Genomic DNA, 18,863 nt, shown 5'->3' with positions numbered 1-18,863 from the left:
TTGCACAAATGATTGCAATAAAAACATAATGTGTCTCTCATACATTATCTGCTGAGCCTGTGGTCAAATTGGTCAGGGAGCATTTCCCATAAGCACATTTATGGTCACCTTAAGAGAGTGTCTTGCACAAGAATAACAATAGGGCAGCTTTAGTAGTGGAGCTTCCTGGGGCAAAACTGATCCTGAACTTTGACCATTTGGCTGATTTTGAGCTAATTTACCTATAACTGAATGCCTGCAGAGTCATCAACTCTGAAGTCTTAAAGAAGAATTAAACCCTAAAGTTAAAAAAAAACCCTACTCCCTTACCCTACATAGACCCCCCCTCCTTCCCAGCCTAGCTGCTAACCCAGGCAAATGCCCCAAAGTCTTTACTTACCCCTCGGTGCAGATTCTGTCCAGCGGATTTCACGGCTGCCAATCTTGAGCCAATTCGGTAATCTTCGGAATGAGACCGGTGCTTCGACAATTTTCATGAGTTGCTCCAACTGCGCATGCGCTGCTACGCTGGTAGGGAAGCTATATAGGGTAGGGAGGTAGGGTTTTTTTAAGTTCGGGGTTTGCTTCTCCTTTAACAAAGAGTTCGTTTTCATGCCCCACAGTCTTCATCTTTCCCTTCTGTTTCCATCTTCTTCTAATGTGTCCATCTTAACCTACTATCTCCACCTTGCCATATTGTCTCCATCTTCTATCGTCTTCTTCATGGCCCACGGTCTTCACCTTGCCCTACTACTATCTCAATCTTGCTTTACTGTCTCTACCTTGCCCTGTTGTCTCCATATTACCGTTATTTTATCTTCCTGACTACATCCTATGGTCTCCACTTTGCCCAACTATCTCCATCTTGACCCAATGTCCCCATTTTCCTCTCCTTTGTTTATCTTGTATTACTATCTACATCTTGTCCTCCTGTCTCCATCTTGCCCTAAAATTACCATTGTGCTCCAGCGTCCCCATTTTGCCTTAATGTCTCTGCCTTGTCTTCCTGTCTACATCTTGTAGACATGTTGCCCTGTCTTCTTTATGCCCTGTCGTCTTCATCTTGTTCTAGTGTGTCCACTTTGGCCTACGGTCTTGTTGTTCTGTCTACATTTTGTAGACATCTTGTCCTACTATCGCCTTCATTGTCTTAAGCTCCCCATAGACGCGACGATTCTTCTTGCCGAACAAATGATTTTAGGGAAGCCCGACCAATCCTTCGAAATTATCGTGCGGTTAGTGGTATTCGAACGATCGTACATCTAACGATTTTTCGGCCGACATCTGTCGGGAAATTGATCGGCCAGGTCAAAAAATCTTTGTCGGTCCCAGTGCAATCTATCTATGTTTGCAGGGCCAAGCAGGCAGCTCCCCTTTGTTTTCCTGGCAAATTGGTCTTTTTAGTTGATGGTCAATTCATACGATCATTCTGAGAAAATCGTGGTCTCACGATCAGGATCTGATCTTTTAAAAATCTCAACATCTATGGCCAGCTTTACTGTCTCCACTTTGCCCAACTATCTCCTATGTTTCCATCTTATCTTACTGTCTCCATCTTGCCTTGCTTGCCCTAACTGCTCTACTGTCTACATCTGTGGATAAACCCACTAGGAATAATAAGTCAGTGACACGGACAGAGCGTCTTGGTGAGTGACATCACCAGTTTTATTGGGATCATTCCCGCGCCAGAGCATAGAAAACAAAAACAATGAAAAGACGGAATCCAGTAAAGTTCAGGCCTAGACAGTAAATCTGACCCCCCACCCCGGCAGGAAGTCATTGCTCCGCTCCATCATTACAAAGATATCAGTGTACAATACACAGATGTGAGCGGCGCCGCCCCCCAACACATGCGCCTATAACAAAGGTCTAGCAGTAAAAAACATTTCTCCTCTATAAAAATGCAGCGGATATACACACATATAAATTATTTTGGTGCACCCTACAGTTACCTCCCATACTGCCAAGCTCACCCCATGTGGGAGATGCGAGCACATGTAGAAAAGTGTAGAGCATAATGGTTAAAAACACATTTTTATGATAAAATAAAAAAGTCCATTATTCTGCGGGATAACATATAACCTGGTGCTCAATATAAATAGGGGGAGGGGCAGCTCATGTCATTGTCCCTTTTAATGTGATCCCTGGTTGGAAGGGAGGAGAGGGCTCAGGGATTAGTCAATTTTATACAAGTAAAGGGGAAGAATTTTTACTTCATTAACAGCAATAGTTAATGAGATAGCAGCTACTTATTTTTATCTGAGTAACCAATCACAGAGGAATTAGTGACTAACAACTTAAGTGCCTCCTTTTACCAAAGACCAACTTGCTAAATTTCATTGGTTACCCACAATAATAAATCAGCAATTAGCTTTTACTGGTGTAGCGCTATTATACTAATTAAAACAAAGATCTGATTGGCTGCTGATGATGCCTTTCTCTGAGAAACTGAATTCAAGGCTTATTGTGAACTATGGAAGTGACTATGTTTAGTTTGTAAGCTCTAAGGAGTAGAGCCCATTGTACCCCACACCCAGTCTATTGTACAGTGCTGTAAGATATGTTGGTGCTATATAAATACTTGTCCATAACACAAGAAGTGTATCTGCTGCTTTCCTGGTATAAGTATTGAGAATGGTTACTCAAAACACTATGGTCATACCCAGTGAATAATGGAAGTTTATAGTCATGAAACATAAGAACAGTGTGTGAAGTGTCCAATCAAGTTCTGATATACCTGTGACCAATGTATTTACAGCAACAACACGGGGGCCCCAGTACTGCCCTCTGCTCCCCTTTAGTCAGATCCCACCAGTCTTGTGTCTAGCCGCAGGCTGCTCCAGGGGGTCTGAAAGTAAAAGTATGTTATTGTGAATATTTAGTGATGACCTCACTGTGTTGTGATGACCTCATCATGTTGTTGACTTTTGACTGAAGGGAAGCGGAGAGTGGGCTGGTTACATGCTGTTCAATCTCCGCCACCAGTGTCCAATTTGTGGGCTGCTTCTTCTAAACTACAATTCCCAGCATTCCCAAAACAGTATGATAACAGGTGCAGGACAGGTGGGTGGGAATGGCTGATCTATCATTCTTTCTATCTCTCTGTTTGAAGGCAAAAGAAAATGAGTAGAGCATGTATATGACATGAACATACAAATAAGCAGCACACAGACGAGCCCGCTAGGATGGAGCTTCATAACCCTATAACTCCCTTTTTCTACTGTGCAACACTGACCAGGCAGAGGGGAACAGACGGCCTGTGATTGTCAGACGTGAATTAATTACCCCCCCACCCATGTAATATACATCTTTATGTACAGTAAGTAGCCTTTTATATAAAAATAAATGGACTGATTTTCCATAATTCCCGTAACAGAACCAGGGTAGTTTAGGGACCTGGATGCCTTTCTGCCCCAGCGCAGGGGAATACGGCAAAACACATACAACTGATCTTATGTACAAAGTAGACTTGCCATTAACAATTCCCCACAGAGATACTGCAGGTTATGGGGAACCAGACACATCCAGTTTTATGGAATAAATAGAATTTTCCCAAAACTCCCAGTCTCACACCGAATGGCCAAATCTTATTTTGACTCACCAACATAGTCATACTGATCCACTATCAGGGGGTAGAAGTCTCTAAATTTTTCAGCAAACCAAACTATCTCTTGTCTGGCTCCCTTTTGTGTTGCCATCTTGGATTATTAAACCAGCCCTCAAAATTCATGTCATTTGGTGTGGGAACCATGTGCAACAGCACCCGTTCTGCTTCCCCAAATATAATTGGGCACAAATCAGCTGTGTGCGGTGATCCCAATAAGGAAAGCTCAGTCCTCCCCCAATCAGCATAACCACCAAGTGAAACTGAATGGCACAAGCAGTACTAGGGTCACCCCAGTAATACAGTGTGCTGGCTCTGCTCCTTGTAATACACAGGTACATTCCCACCAGTAAAACCGACTTTTCTCTCTATGCCTTTATATACAGTAATAACACTGACTGTAGGGCAGTGGTTTTTAATACCCCTTTCATACAGGGAATACGGAGAAGATGTGGGGCTTCGAGCCAACTGAAACCACTAGCAGGGATATGCAGTAATCACCGGGAGCGGCTGTATGTGCCCTGTAAACCACTATGACCAATCATCCGCTGCTGTTGACTGTTTAACCCTGTGTGTACAAAGGAGGAGGGTTCTTGCAGATGCTGCTCTATATAGCGTGATAGAGAAATGGATTGAACATATAAGCAACTAAGGCACAAAGGTTCCACCCAATAAAGCCCCAAACTGCACATTTTGACTAAACTGAGACCCTCCCACCCCTAAAACTGGAGACAGTGTAGTAATAACTAAATCTGTGCTACACCAGCGCAAACCCCCTCTTGAAGGACAGATGCAAAGGAACCCAATACTGATTGGCCACTATCAGACCCTGCCGGGCATTGAGAGACTGGAGACCCCAATGGCCAGTAGAAAGCAAGAACCAAGCGAGAGAAAAGACATAATATGGATAACACAAATCTGTACAATACATGTAAAGGGAAAACAAAAAGGGAACTATTACCCCTAATGGGAACGTGTGTGACCCTGGTGCATGCAGCACCGCCATTAATATAAAATATGTGCCGGAAGTAACAAAACCCCCGACAGAGCTACACAAATAGTAAGTGCTATAATTCATACAATAATGTTGCTGCAGGAAAACCAGATCACTACTGGGGCCCCTTGAGACCCTCCCACCAAACACATGAAATGCTGGACTGGAAGAAGCAAAATGAGTTGGCCAGATATGCACTCTAATTGCACTAGCACTCTAAGCTGGCACTATTGCATTAGCATGTGCCCTCATTCTTACATTTCTCTACACACTGTACCGTTACTATAATGTTTGCACTAATTCATACACAGTGCTGTGCTTGCACCATTAAATTCATGCAATCACTGGTACATTGTGCTATACCTGCACCATTACATTAGTGTACACCTTCATTTATACAGAGTGCTAGCCTTGCACCATTACAATTGAGCATTCATTCATACACAATACTGTGCTTGCACTATTACTCTAGTGCCTACAAACACTCATACAAAGCGCTATGCTTTACCATTGCACTACTGCATGCTCTCATTCAAACAAAGTGCTACTTGTACCACATTAGTGCATATCCCATTCATACAAAGTGCTACTTGCATAAGAGCATACCTTCATTCATCATACGTAGTCTTACTTGCTCCATTACACCGGTGCATGTCAGATACTAAGTGCTACATGCACTATTATATAGTGCTTACCACATTCATACACAGTGTACACCATTACACACCCTGTGCTGCACCTGCATTATATCACCAGTGTGCACCATCACTCAAAGCCAAAGCACAAGAGGGAAGGAGGAGAGACATTGCATTAACCACCCCAGAAACTGGGTGCAATCAGGGGTATTAGAGGTCACAGTCCCTTAATAAGAAAAAATTAGCACTAGGGCTGCAACCCTCGACATGCCCATCTTACAGCCACACCCCATGTCTCGGTTCACAGCCCAAACAAAAATAATAATGACAGAATGAAACCAGCAGCTCCATCCTCTCCTTCAGCACAAGTCCCACCCAACAGCGAGTTTCAGTCTCAGCATCACATGTGCAGGCTTCACTAAAGTGCCAAGCACACAACGTGAGTGCATATCTGCCACCAGAACGGAAATATTACCCCCCACAAATATGCAAATAAAAGCAAATTACAAAGCAAATTTGTAAGGACCACCGCCTCCTGCAGTTGGTCCAACTCAGCGATACTTAGTAGCAGTGTAATAGTGAGAAGAGTAAGAATAAGTATTTTTGAAATGTAACATTTTCCTCCCCCCCCAACCGCCCTGATATCTCCCAATACACGAGAGCCGCTATGTATGCTGACCTAGAACGCCTGGCGCTGTGACATCACTCGACGCCTTTGTACTCTCAGCACTGCTGCAAAAGCAATAACAATAAAATATATGCTCCCTGCTCTCAGTGATCTATCCCCTATCCTTAGAGAGAAACACAAATGTAAAGCTCATCTGTGTGTCTCTCACACGTGTGTCTGTCTATAAAGTGTGACTTACAATCGCTCTTATTCCATTTTCTGTTCAGTCCCTTAGGGAAAGTGACCTTTTAAATTCATGAAGAAAATGAAGACCAAGTACAGATTGTCTGAGAACATCACTGCCTGCATAATAATACTAAAAATTATTTTAAACACAACCTCCCATTATGATACAAAAGCCACCCCCCCCCCCAAACAAGGTTGTTAAGTGCTTAATGACATGGGTCCCCCACAATCCAGGGTCTGAGAACGCAAGGGAAGCAGCAGAGCAATCTGGGCATCAGGTGAGGTGGGCACAGTGACAGTATAACAACTGAAAGCGCCACTACAGAGGTCTCAATGCAGAACAGCTTGCTCACTGGCCCTCTAGTGGAGAAGTGCTAGTACTTCCCTTATTCTGCACCATGAACCCCACAATCTGCTCTGCTGCGCACCCCGCCTTGATTTCTTAACCAAAATGCACAGCTCTCTAACCAATCAGGAATATCTGTTTGTGACAGATCTCCCTCTCTGTAAAGTGCCTTGTAATATCTTATATTTATATATCTCTATATATTTATATAACATTTCTTTCCTTTGCAGGGCACACACACATACTACAGTGCACACTCCAACTGAGTCTCTTTGTAACGGGCAGAGGAGAGAGCAAAGAAATTGGCTGATTACACACATCATATTCTCTCACGTGGCCAAAAAACATAGAATTGACCTGTAATTCTATGTCATTGGCCAGACTCTCTCAGAACAGCCCAGATGGAACATGTCCCTGAGCTGTGCACGGGCAAAACACACTTCCACTTCCTCAAGTCTGATCTGTACAGGGAAAGTGCAGAGGATCCTGATCGCACTTACACTTGCGAGTACTGGGGCACCAGGATATCCTGGGGATGATCCCTGCAAGCCCTTGGTGCCAAACAGCACAGCAATCAATACACTGACAGTACCTCAGACCTGGGGATGTGGAAGTGTATGGTGCAACTGCATGATGCTACATTGTATTGGGGAAAGGCAGGCCTATGCCCAAAGGGCAGAACTTTGCCTCTTAGATGACAAGTTAAACATTACAAGCATTAGCCAAAGGACTGGCCGGCTGCTGTGTCAGGGGTAGAAGTCAGTTGAGCTCTGCTCTCATTTACATTCACCAGGGAAAATTCTGGGAAGTCTGGGCTGGAAGTGGGTTGCCGCAGGTTCACCTGCCCATTGGCGGTGCTAAACTGAGGGGATATACCAGCCCGGGCCCCTTGGAACTGAGCCCTAAAGGGCTGCTCAAAGGCATTCAGCTGGTAAGTCTGATGCACAGGTTGTGATTCGTTTTTCTTCTGCCCTGTCACCTGATCTAGAAAATCCTGCCCTGAGGAAGTGGGCACAGGGGATGTGTTGTTTCCATCGTCTGCCGCAAAGCTGAAGTTGTGCTGAGAGTCGGTTACAATTAGGCCAAAATGGGCCTTGTCAGGAGTCAGTCGGAGCGGGGTGGCCAGGCCCGGGCGGAAGCTGCTGATGGGCAGCGTGGCATAAACATTCTTGTCCAGAGAGGGAAAAGTGATGGGGTTTGCCAGTGCTGGTCCATCGGTAACAAAGTTAAGGCTTGTGTTGCTCAGATAGGCATCATTTTGGCTAGTCCGCTCTAGAGCCTGTTGGAGGAACTTTGAGTATTCCTGCAGCATACTGGCCTTGTCCCCGGTTGGTACTTGCACACTTGAGCCCAGAGTCTCTGGTTGGCTGGTCTCACCAACCTCAGCTGAGCTAATGGATATGCTTGAGGTCACCTCTGTGTCCCCAACGCTGAAGGAGATCTCGTGCTGCCCGTTGGCCTTGTGAGTGTAGTGATCTAACAGCGTCTGCAGCACTTCATCTGGGATAACATTCTTATCCTGACTAGCTTTGATATCCACGGACAGTGATTGGGCATCCATCAGCACAGAGGCGCTGCTCTCATCCATGACGCTGGCCACGGCAGCCTGTGTGGCTGAAGGCTGAGAAGCAATGGAACTGACATTCAGGGCATATTCACGACTACTATTGCTACTGGTGGCTGCCTGTAAGTATCTTTTCTTCTTGGAAAACTGCATGGCTTCATCATAACTGACACTGCTGTTGGCTGGCTTACTGCCCCCTTCCTGCATGGGGTCCCCATGATCCAAGTCTGAGTTGCTGCCCGAATCCACAAACTCAAAGGTGTATTTAGCCACCTTGGTGTCATCAAAGGCTGTCAGAGCTGAGAGTGTTGGGCTCTGGTCCAGCGCCTGCTTCAGGCTCTTCTTGCCACTCACCTTCTTTAGGAGCAGCTTGGGGGGATTAATGTCTTCAGGCACCACCTCCTGTAAGTGCAACGTGCCCAGAGAGGGTTGGGGCATCTCCACAGCATAATCTGCCATCGTGTACTCGTCCTTGACTTTGGTGCTGTCAGGGAACAAAGGCAGAAAGTCGTTCTTCTCTTTCTTTTGCTCCACCTTCTCCGAGGGGCTTTCCTTGTCACCTGCAGCAAAAAGCTTCTTGTCACCCTTTTGTTTCTTCTTTGTGGTTCCATCTTTGGGAGACAGTGTGGGGTCGCCCTCAGGAGACAAGAGCCCTGCCTTGCCGGCGCTCTTCCCTGGCTTTCTCTCTCGGTTCTCATGACACATGCGCTTATGTTTCAGCACCCGGTCCGTTCTGGAGAAAAACTGCAACAGAGAGTAATAGTTGCTTAGATCTGAGGTATCAAAGTATTAAAGTGCAGAAAATCTTCATAGTTATAAAGTGCAGAAGGTATTCCAGAGTAATTATTAATGGAATGGGCACAGCAGTTGCTAGTAATCTTCTCTACATAAATGACATATATGAGACATATAAAAGTACAGAGAAGTTGTACTGGCAGATACATTAGATTCTTTTAAAGGTACTGTGCAATGTAAAACAGGGCAAATATACAGACTGTGCAAAATAAAAAAATATTTTCAATATAGTTAGTTGGCCAAAAATATAATCTACAAAGGCTGGAGTGAATGAATGTCTAATATAATAGCAAGAACACAACTTCCTGCTTTGCAGCCCTCTAACTTGTTACCAGTCAGTAACCAATAAGTGACTTGGGGCTATATGGTACTAAACTGTTCAGTTAGTTTGTTTTTAGATCTGACTTGTGTGCTTAGGATCAAAATCAAACTAACTGAACAGTTATTTCCCATGTGCCCCATCCCTCCTTGTAGCCCAGAGGTTAGAGAACTGCAAAGGAGCAAGTTCTGGCTATTATGTTAGCATCTGTTCACTCCAGTCTTTATACATTACATTTTTGTCTAATTGCCTATATTAGAAACATTTTATTTTGCACAACCTATTTATTTACCTAGTTTTAGTTTTACACTCAACTTTTTCTTTAAGTAGGGGATGGAGTCTTTTTTTACCAAATGGGCTGAATTTGTGTTGTGACATCCATCTCTCACCTGCAGGCAGTACTCGCACTGATAGGGTTTCTCGCCGCTGTGAGTCCTTTTGTGCCTCTCCATGTGATATTTCTGAATAAACCGCATCCCACACTCATCACAGTGAAATGGCTTCTCCCCTGTTGGATGAACGCAGCAACAAGTCAGTGCCCAAGACATATTGCTGGTAATTATAACCAAGTTCAGTTCCTCATGTTGTATCATTTATGAGCAACTCCCTGGCCTCTGCTGCCATCACAGTCCCACACTCTTATTCCAAGCCTGTGTGCCTTGCACATCTACCTAACCCTCAATCCAAACCTAGGCCAGAGCCCCAGGCTACATAGAGAATGAATATACAAGAACCAATATAGTGTATTATTTTTCAACACACTTGTATATCATCTTGAGTCGCAGAAGTATACAGATTTGATTTTAGGTGTAGTTCCCCTTTTATCCATTGTATAGTTGATAGGAAATCCCAAATAATATGTTAACAGAACACACTTGTGTAGAGCCAGAATCTTTCACCAATACTTAACTACATAAACTGCCTACTTACAGACCAATGGGAGATATTACTTTACATATTATTTACACAAATGAGGAACCAGTAAGTGAAGGTTTCCTTCTTAATAGTCCCAATTCTAGTAATACAACTAATGATGCATGGTTCACACATGAAGAAATTCAAAAGAGACTAGAACATGTTAAGATTAACAAAGGTCCGGGGCCAGATTGTGTTCATCCCAGGGTAATTAGTGAGCTTAGCTCTGTGATTGCCAAACCTCTTTTCTTAATTTCATTGAGATCTGCCATAGTGCCGAGAGACTGGCGAATTGCTAATGTGTTGCCTCTATTCAAAAAAGGATCCCGTTCTCAGCCTCAAAACTATAGGCCAGTTAGTCTGACGTCAGTGGTAGGAAAGCTTTTCAAAGGGTTAATAAAGGATAAGATACCGGACTTCATAGCAAATCATAATACTATGAGTGTATGCCAGCATGGTTTTATGCGTAATAGATCTTGCCAGACTAACTTAATTTCTTTTTATGAGAAGGTAAGTAGAGACCTCGATTCTGGGATGGCAGTGAATGTGATTTACTTAGACTTTGCTAAAGCATTTGATACAGTGCCACACAAAAGGTTACTGGTTAAATTAAGGAATGTTGGCCTGGAACATACAGGTAGTATTTGTACCTGGATAGAGAACTGGCTAAAAGATAGACTACAAAGAGTGGTGGTAAATGGAAAATTTTTTAATTGGACCAGTGTTGTTAGTGGAGTGCCGCAGGGCTCTGTACTAGGTCCCTTGCTTTTCAACTTGTTTATTAATGACCTGGAGGTGGGCATTGAAAGTACTGTTTCTATTTTTGCAGATGATACTAAATTGTGCAGAACTATAGGTTCCATGCAGGATGCTGCCACTTTGCAGAGTGATTTGTCTAAATTGGAAAACTGGGCAGCAAACTGGAAAATGAGGTTCAGTGTTGATAAATGCAAGGTTATGCACTTTGGCAAAAATAATATTAATGCAAGTTATACACTAAATGGCAATGTGTTGGGAGTTTCCTTAAATGAGAAGGATCTAGGGGTCTTTATAGATAACAAGTTGTCTAATTCTGGGCAGTGTCATTCTGTGGCTACTAAAGCAAATAAAGTTCTGTCTTGCATAAAAAAGGGCATTAACTCAAGGGATGAAAACATAATTATGCCTCTTTATAGGTCCCTGGTAAGGCCTCATCTGGAGTATGCAGTGCAGTTTTGGACTCCAGTCCTTAAGAGGGATATAAATGAGCTGGAGAGAGTGCAGAGACGTGCAACTAAATTGGTTAGAGGGATGGAAGACTTAAATTATGAGGGTAGACTGTCAAGGTTGGTGTTGTTTTCTCTGGAAAAAAGGCGCTTGCGAGGGGACATGATTACACTTTACAAGTACATTAGAGGACATTATAGCAGGGGACCTTTTTACCCATAAATTGGATCACCATACCAAAGGCCACCCCTTTAGACTAGAAGAAAAGAACTTTCATTTGAAGCAACGTAGGGGGTTCTTCACAGTCAGGACAGTGAGGTTGTGGAATGCACTGCCGGGTGATGTTGTGATGGCTGATTCAGTTAATGCCTTTAAGAATAACTTGGATGTTTTTTTGGACAGAGATAACATCAAAGGCTATTGTGATAGTAAACTCTATAGTTAGTATAGGTATGGGTATACTGTATAGAATTTAATTAAAAGTAGAGAGGGGTGTGTATGGATGCTGGGTTTTCATTTGGAGGGGTTGAACTTGATGGACTTTGTCTTTTTTCAACCCAATTTAACTATGTAACTATATATTTCATATAATATGAAATCACTAACATGTTGATATTCTCTCTTTATAGGGTTAAATTTGCAGAATTCCATCTGGGACCAGAGAGGTGACCCCAAAAATGCTGGTTCTGTTACACGGTCAAATTAGTAAATAGGGAACGGTTGCATAACGCTGCTCAGTGTCAGGGTTCAAAGGTACGTTGTCCATTTCTGTCCCATAATGCTGTGCAATTTGCTTAATTTCAAACAGAGGTGGGAGAAACCAAACCAGCGTAAACACAAAGAAGTTTAACCCCCTACCACAGATAAAGATACCAGGCACCAACCCCAGCTACAGCCCTGAGGTCCCCTTCCATTTGGTAAAAAGGCTGGGTACTTACCTGTGTGGATCTTCTCATGCCTCTGGAGCAGATACTTTTGGATAAAGCGCATCTCACACTGACTGCACTGAAATGGCTTCTCCCCTGTAATATAACCCCAACAATGAGACTCACAGACAGTTATATCCTATAGCAGAGCTCATGCTCCAAAACTCACAAGCTGCACCTGGGATTCCCTCCCCCCTCCCCGTACCCCAACCCTACAGCTTGTGCTTGGATTGGCTGTACTTTCTTTAGGGCATATTAAGGAATTTTGTTAGAGTGAAGCAGCAGTTACCTGTGTGGATAAAGACATGTCTCTGTAGGTGGTAGTTGGTCCGGAAGGCGGCATTGCAGTGCTCACACACGTGACACTTAGGAATTTTCAATCCAAGGGAACCATCCTCATTAATGGTCAGGATCTATAGGAGGAGCACACGGTTGGTAACTGGCCACCACCATCATGGATCTATCAAATATGGACTGATCAGCAGGAGGTGCTGTGTATACTAGGAGTTATAGACCCGTGTGAGTCTACTCAGCACCCACACCCATTACCCATATTTGTATCTGCGACTTGACAGACCACATAAATCACACATGTGGCCCAACTAGTCTGGGGGCTTCTGAGGGCATCATTGCAATAAAGCCTAAAATACATCTGTCCTGTTAGACCTGGGGCATTTGGGCAGATAGTTGGTGGCCCATGACCCTAGGCATCATCAGGAAAGCTACCTTGGCAGGAGAACGTTGTTTCCTCTTCTTCTTCTTCTGCAAATCCACCGGCTCTGCCAGCTGTGCATGTTCTGCCTCAGCTGAGTTGCCCTCCTCCATGAACTTCATTTCTTGCTTAACGTGAACCTGGTGACAGAAGGGGGGGGGGCAGAATGATAAGGATCATGGTAGTTCAAGGGACAACAGAAATCTTAGCAGGTGAAAAATCTGACCGTGAACTTCAGCCCTTGGGGCAGAAGCCGTTCCTGTGGTTCCGCCATCTCTTCTTCATCATTTTTCACTGTTTCCTCCTGCACCATAAGCTCATCTTGTGACATCATCTCATCCCTGCCCTGTAGTATCTCTTGGCCAGCCATGATACCCTGGGACAGAGGCTTCTCCCCCAGGCCTGGGTCTGTCCTGGGAAGCACGGTGCACGATGGATCAGCTGCCCCCAGGCCTATCAAGCCCCTGGAAGACTGCATGTTGCTGCTAGGGCTGCATTTAATAAAGATTTCCCCGAGTTTATCCTCAATGTTCATAATTCAGCAGGATATACCTGTGTGGGAAAGAATCAGAGCCAATCAGAACTTGCCTTTCAGGGCTCCAATCCAATTCCTTACTATTCTTCCACAGCACCCAATAAGCACCCAGTTTACTGTATTTAACATTAACAGGTCAGGTGTCAAGTGTTTGTAAGTTCAATGGTTTTGTTTGCTCCACCTCAACCAAAGCGGTCTTCTCTCTCCCATTCACCTGGTTAAATTAGTATTGCTCTGCGCCTGAGTGAATGTCCACAATCTGTGCCTTATAGCAAGACTGGGCTCCTGTTTTCTTTCTAGGAAGGAGCAGTCACATAAGGCCCGGGAAGTATGCATGTACCAATGTAGGCATAGAAAGGAACTCAAATAAATTAACCCTTTCATTTCATACTTTATTACAGAAGAAACTGAGTTGTCCCATGAAAACCCTGCGTTTCAGCACCAAGGCAGCCGCTATTTCACTTTGGGAGAGTGCTATGTAATTCAGTTCAGCGAGTAGCACATTATGATTAGAGAGACGGGTGAATATATGGGTGCAGATGTATCAAAATATGATTTAGAGCTCAATAAATTAAAACTCACCCACGTTCTATTCATTCCTATTGGATTTTTAGAGTTGTAATTATCAGTGGGTAAAATTTAGAACTCACCATTTGATAAATATGGTTCTAAAAATCCCATAGGAATGAATAGAACTTGGGTGAGTTTTTATTTATTAAGCTCTAAACAGAGCAGGATGACCAACCAATATTGCCACAGGCTGGAACACAGACTGCTTTGTGACTACAGCATCCAAGACAGCCTTCTCGCATTCCTTTCTTCATTGTGTGTCTATGAGGAAAAAAAGAACTCCACTGCACCTACCCCACTTCCTTGGGTGTCCGCAAATTTCCAGGGGGGGGGGGTCAGGGCAAGTAAGCTAATATCAGGATAGCATCCCTATGAAGATGAACCGATTCATGACAATGCAGAAGATAACCTTGCCCTGGGGTGAGAAGTTGGGAATTACATTTCTTGGAACCAGCTGGAGAAGTCAGCTTCTGTTGCCCCCTTCTGCGGACACCCATGCCCACTTCCTCTCCCCCTTATCTACTCCCCATTCCCTCCGTTATGTCTAGATCATTGCATCTCAGAGAAGCATTGCAACACAAGTACTGTCTTGTTATTTATATATTTTATAAATAAGTTATATTTTATTTATTAGAAATAAAACTGACTCTATAGGATACTATATTGGGTAACAATCCTGTTTAAGCCATTGTCAAATGGGTGTCCAGCCTGGTTGTTTCTTCCCACTGGTGTGGAGAGGGCAGTGTGATTTAATTGACTGCAATGGGCACCGGTGCTACCTCTGTTATAAAAACAGTGTAACTCATAACCTGAGACGCAGGTATGCTTCTCCATAGGTGCACAATATATTCCAATTGTATAATTTGTTAAGGCCAAGCAAACCTGCTGACATTTTTTATGCCAATCCAACCACTGTTGCTCGGGGATCTATGAATAATATTATGGTGGTTGCTCTCGTGAAGATCACTCATATCTGAATCAATGCAGACAGGGCCGCCATCAGGGGGGCACAGAGGGTACTGTTGTACTGGGCCCTAGCCTAAAGTGGGGCCCAGCTGTGCAAAACTTGAGATAGCTGGGCCCCCCTTGACAGCGTCGAAGCCGTGCCGAACCCGCAGAGAAAAAGACCCAAAGTCACAAAAGGAGCCAAAGTTAAAAGTCCCAAAGCCGCAAAAGAAGCCAGAGTTGAAGTCTTGAAGCCACAAGTTCAGTTCTACTGAACACCAATGTGTGTTTTTTTTTTTTTTAATTAAACCTCTAGTCACCAATGTATTATTTTAATACTCTATAGTCCTCTGCCACCAATGTTTTTGTAAAAACTATTCTCTGGGGCCCCAATGTTTCTTTTTAACTTATAAGGGGGGGGGGCGGCTGGCACCATTGTATTTTTAAAAAACTTTCATGGGAGGCCCTGACACCAATAATTTTTAAAAAACTTTCATGAGGGCCCAATGTTTTTAAAAAACAAAAACTTTTATGGGGCGCCAAAGTTTTTTTTACTTATAGGGGGGCCCTGGTCACCAATTATTTTTTGTAACTTGTAGGGAGCCCTGACCACCAATGTTTGTTTTAAAAACATTTATGGGGGCCCTGGCACCAATGTTTAGCTCTGATGTCTGTGTGGTCTTTTAACTGTGGTGTGGGCGGGATCTGGAGTGGGGCTTGGGGGCTAGGGTGGGCGGGCCCCATAAGTTCTAATGGCGGCCCTGAATGCAGAGCTGCAGATGAGTAAGGAATGTAGAACAGACAGATCAACCCAACCTGTCCCTGTAGGAAAAGTAAATCCGTTTTATTAAACAGCCACATGCGGGTCAGCTCTCAGAACCCACCTCTACTGGTGCAGTACCTCCAGGGAAACGTTTCCTTGTACATGTGACATTTTTGACATCACAGAAGCCACAAAGACAAATAATGTCACCAGATGAAATTCTGTAAATTCAAACAAAGAGAGGGAGAGAAGTGAACATAAAAGCAGAATGCCAGTAGCGCCCAACAACTGTAGGTATCAGCCCTGCCCCATGTGTAATATGATGAGTGCAAAGCCAGTGGAATGCATGGGAAATAGGATATTTTTGTTGCCTCTCTCACGGACTCACTACGGTGACCCAAACAGACAGCACAGTGGCCACCTGAATAGTTTACCCTCAGTGTTCATAATTTAGCAAAATAACAAAAGAATGAGACAATCAGAATTTGTCCTTTACAATCCAGAACTCACACAGGCAATGTTCCCTCTAATTCCTTCTTGGCTATATGCGCAAAAAAAATATATATTTGTGTTTACATTTTAAACGTGTGTGTATTTTTAAAAATGGTGTGCTCAGGTCTGAGTACATACATAATTTTCCCGATGTCTAACCCCTTGCACAAATCACCCCATAGTTAACCCCCATTTAAAGGAGAACTAAACTCCCATTGTGATAAGTCCCCATTGGCCCCCTCTCTGACCCCCCCTGCTCTTACCCCTCAATTCTTTCCCTTCTAAAAATAGCGACCGCACATGCAGAGTGAGCGAAGCTGAGATCATAGACGCCATCTTCTTCTCTTCGGTAATCTTCGAGTCTTCTGTCTCCCCTTCGGCAATTTCAGTCTCTTTCGCGCATGCGCAGTTATCACGAACCGGAAGATTGCTTCAACTGCGTATGTGCCAATATGCTGTTCACTTCACGAAGATTACCGAAGAGAATAAGATAGTGCCCGTGAGCTCCGCTGCGCTCACTCTGCATGTGCAGTCACTATTTCTAGAGGGGAAAAAATTCAGGGGTAAGAATTATTATTCCCTCACTTGCTAAAAAGCCATCCAACCCCTTCTTGAAGCTATCTAATGTATCAGTCTGTACGACTCATTTGGGGAAAGCCCTCGACAACTTCCCAGCTCTCACTGTAAAAAAAACTCTTTCCAAATATTTAGATGGAACCTCCTTTCTTCTAATTGGAATGGGTGCTCGTGTCAGGAGGCAGGATTCGGTTCGGGATTCAGCCAGGATTTGGCCTTTTTCAGCATGATTTGGCCAAATCCTTCTGCCTGGCCAAACCGAATTTGCATTTGCAAATTAGGGGGATGGAAATCATGTGACTTTTTGTCACAAAACAAGTAAAAAATGTTTTCCTCTTCCCACACCTAATTTGCATATGCAAATTAGGTTTCGGCCGAATCCAAAATAGTGGTTTTGGTGCATACTTAATTATTATAGGGTCCCTTTATATATTTATACATAATGTGAGCTTCCTTAGCGGTCCAATCATCTTAGTTAGATTAGTAACAAACATGGCCGCCATAAAGCAAGACTGGGCTGCTGCTCTCTCGGCAGATAGGAAGTAGAGACAGTTACACTGAGGCTGGGGAGCAACACAGATGCCCTTGCATTAAACTTTCTAATTTTATTCCTGGCTCTGCAGTTCTTAGTGGCACAAATCAATTACATATTCAACACAATGTTCTAATGAGAAACATGGATATCAGTGCTGTGGCAACCATAGCTATAACATAGAGACACTGTTGTGCAAGTCAGTCCTGTCAGTGTTGCAGGACAGCCTGTATAATAATAATAATAATAATAATAATAATAACAACAACCAGTGTGCCTTTTTCACCTGCCCCTGTATAATACACCTCAACTCACATGCCCCATAATCTGTAATTATTAGATATAACTACCTCGTGTGTGTGTGTGTGTGTGTGTGTGTGTGTGTGTGTATGTATGTATGTATGTATGTATATATATATATATATATATATATATATATATATATATAAATAATAAACCACTGTGTATTAGACTCCCACTCACCATCTACCTGTGTAATAGCCCCCCGTGTCTCCCTGTACATAAAGTTGCCCTATGGTGGATAGTTAAGCTGCGGCCTGTTCCTGCCTCGGATCCCCAGGCTTTCCTGCTCTCGGCTCCGCCCACCACGGTCGCGTTTCCCATAATCCCCCTGGGTTCTGCCCGCTCCTCTGTCCGGGTCTCACCCCGTTCTCGCAGAGGATCTCGGGACGAGCCGGTGTCAGCAGCAGCAGCTTCTTCCTTACCCTCCGGAACAGGAACCGGAGACTGGGCGGCCTGGCGCGGGGCATTGTGGGAGGAGACTGAGAATCCCTCACTGGAGCCGGGAGAGCGAAACATTGCTACTAGTAGCGAAACGTCCAGCTAATCTTATACACTTATGCGCTTAGCCTTCCACACTCGTGTCTTCCCTTATGCACTCACCTGCTTCAGCCCTCCACATCCTTATTCATTTACACGCAAACTAACGCACAATTGCCCCGGCGGTATTTGTATAAAATCCCAACTCCAAAAGGATTTTTTTATACATGTCGTAGAGACAGAAATGCACAGATTTCTTTCTGAACTTTATTACTTTCATTAAGTAATGTGCAAAGAAACCCTGGGTTCCACTTTTGTGAACTCCTGCTAATAAATCATAATATCCTTGTCATTTACAGTAGGGGGTACATTATTTCCATTGTACTGGCTCTTTCATAAACGCACAGACTCCCTGCTATGGTTTAACAAATACAGACGCACTGTATATTCTCAGGCCCCAATATGTGGCCCAGGCCAGCACAATTTCAGTGGTGCCACCCAACCGCATCTTCTGCCTAACATACTGCAGACCGGGCACACGACAAACTTTGCATTTACTTACCCTCACGCAGTCCTCAGTGCCATTGCGGATAGGGAAAGTGCGTGCGAATATACGCACCTGGGTTGGGCAGGGGAGCAAACAGACTGCAACTGGCCTAGGGGCACCGGAAATGGAAATGTTGTATTTTCTGAGTTTTCTCCAATGTAGAAACAAGCAGGTACATGCAAGACTGTATTTAGATGCCGCCCCAGTCATCGGACCTAAACACTCCCTTACGTCGTTCATGTGACGTCACACAGTGTATTCAGTGGCCTGCACAA

General features: G+C 44.0%; 1 protein-coding gene across 4 annotated transcripts; it reads right to left on the bottom strand.

Moving 5' to 3' along the window:
• Positions 1 to 1,615: 1,615 nt before the first annotated feature.
• znf148.L (zinc finger protein 148 L homeolog) lies at positions 1,616 to 18,709 on the bottom strand. 4 transcript variants are annotated; one of them, XM_018235612.2, is made up of 8 exons: positions 17,927 to 18,709; positions 15,783 to 15,882; positions 13,075 to 13,400; positions 12,863 to 12,988; positions 12,426 to 12,549; positions 12,149 to 12,232; positions 9,479 to 9,597; positions 1,616 to 8,719 (listed from the first exon to the last, which is right to left on the bottom strand). In XM_018235612.2, the coding sequence occupies exons 3-8, from the start codon at positions 13,381 to 13,383 to the stop codon at positions 7,130 to 7,132; spliced, it is 2,352 nt and encodes a 783-aa protein (XP_018091101.1). In that variant the 5' UTR covers positions 13,384 to 13,400; positions 15,783 to 15,882; positions 17,927 to 18,709; the 3' UTR covers positions 1,616 to 7,129. The 4 variants fall into 4 exon arrangements, with proteins under 4 accessions (XP_018091101.1, XP_041433015.1, XP_018091102.1 ...); XM_041577081.1 differs by having other exon boundaries at positions 17,987 to 18,709; XM_018235613.2 differs by lacking the exon at positions 17,927 to 18,709 and adding an exon at positions 17,745 to 17,920.
• Between the last annotated feature and the right edge of the window lie 154 nt (positions 18,710 to 18,863).

Source organism: Xenopus laevis, chromosome 9_10L (genome assembly GCF_017654675.1).
Source record: "Xenopus laevis strain J_2021 chromosome 9_10L, Xenopus_laevis_v10.1, whole genome shotgun sequence".
Lineage (NCBI taxonomy): Eukaryota > Metazoa > Chordata > Amphibia > Anura > Pipidae > Xenopus > Xenopus laevis.
The sequence above is the reverse complement of the archived record's forward strand: the minus strand, read 5'-3'. Positions and strand labels throughout refer to the sequence as shown.

Excerpts from the sequence above, each read along its gene's own strand:
- znf148.L (XM_018235612.2), bottom strand. The coding sequence starts at position 13,383 with ATGAACATTGAGGATAAACTCGGGGAAATCTTTATTAAATGCAGCCCT. Across the intron at positions 12,550-12,862 it reads AACAACGTTCTCCTGCCAAG|ATCCTGACCATTAATGAGGA; the intron begins GTAGCTTTCCTG and ends CTCCTCCTATAG. Across the intron at positions 9,598-12,148 it reads GCATGAGAAGATCCACACAG|GGGAGAAGCCATTTCACTGT; the intron begins GTAAGTACCCAG and ends TTCATCCAACAG.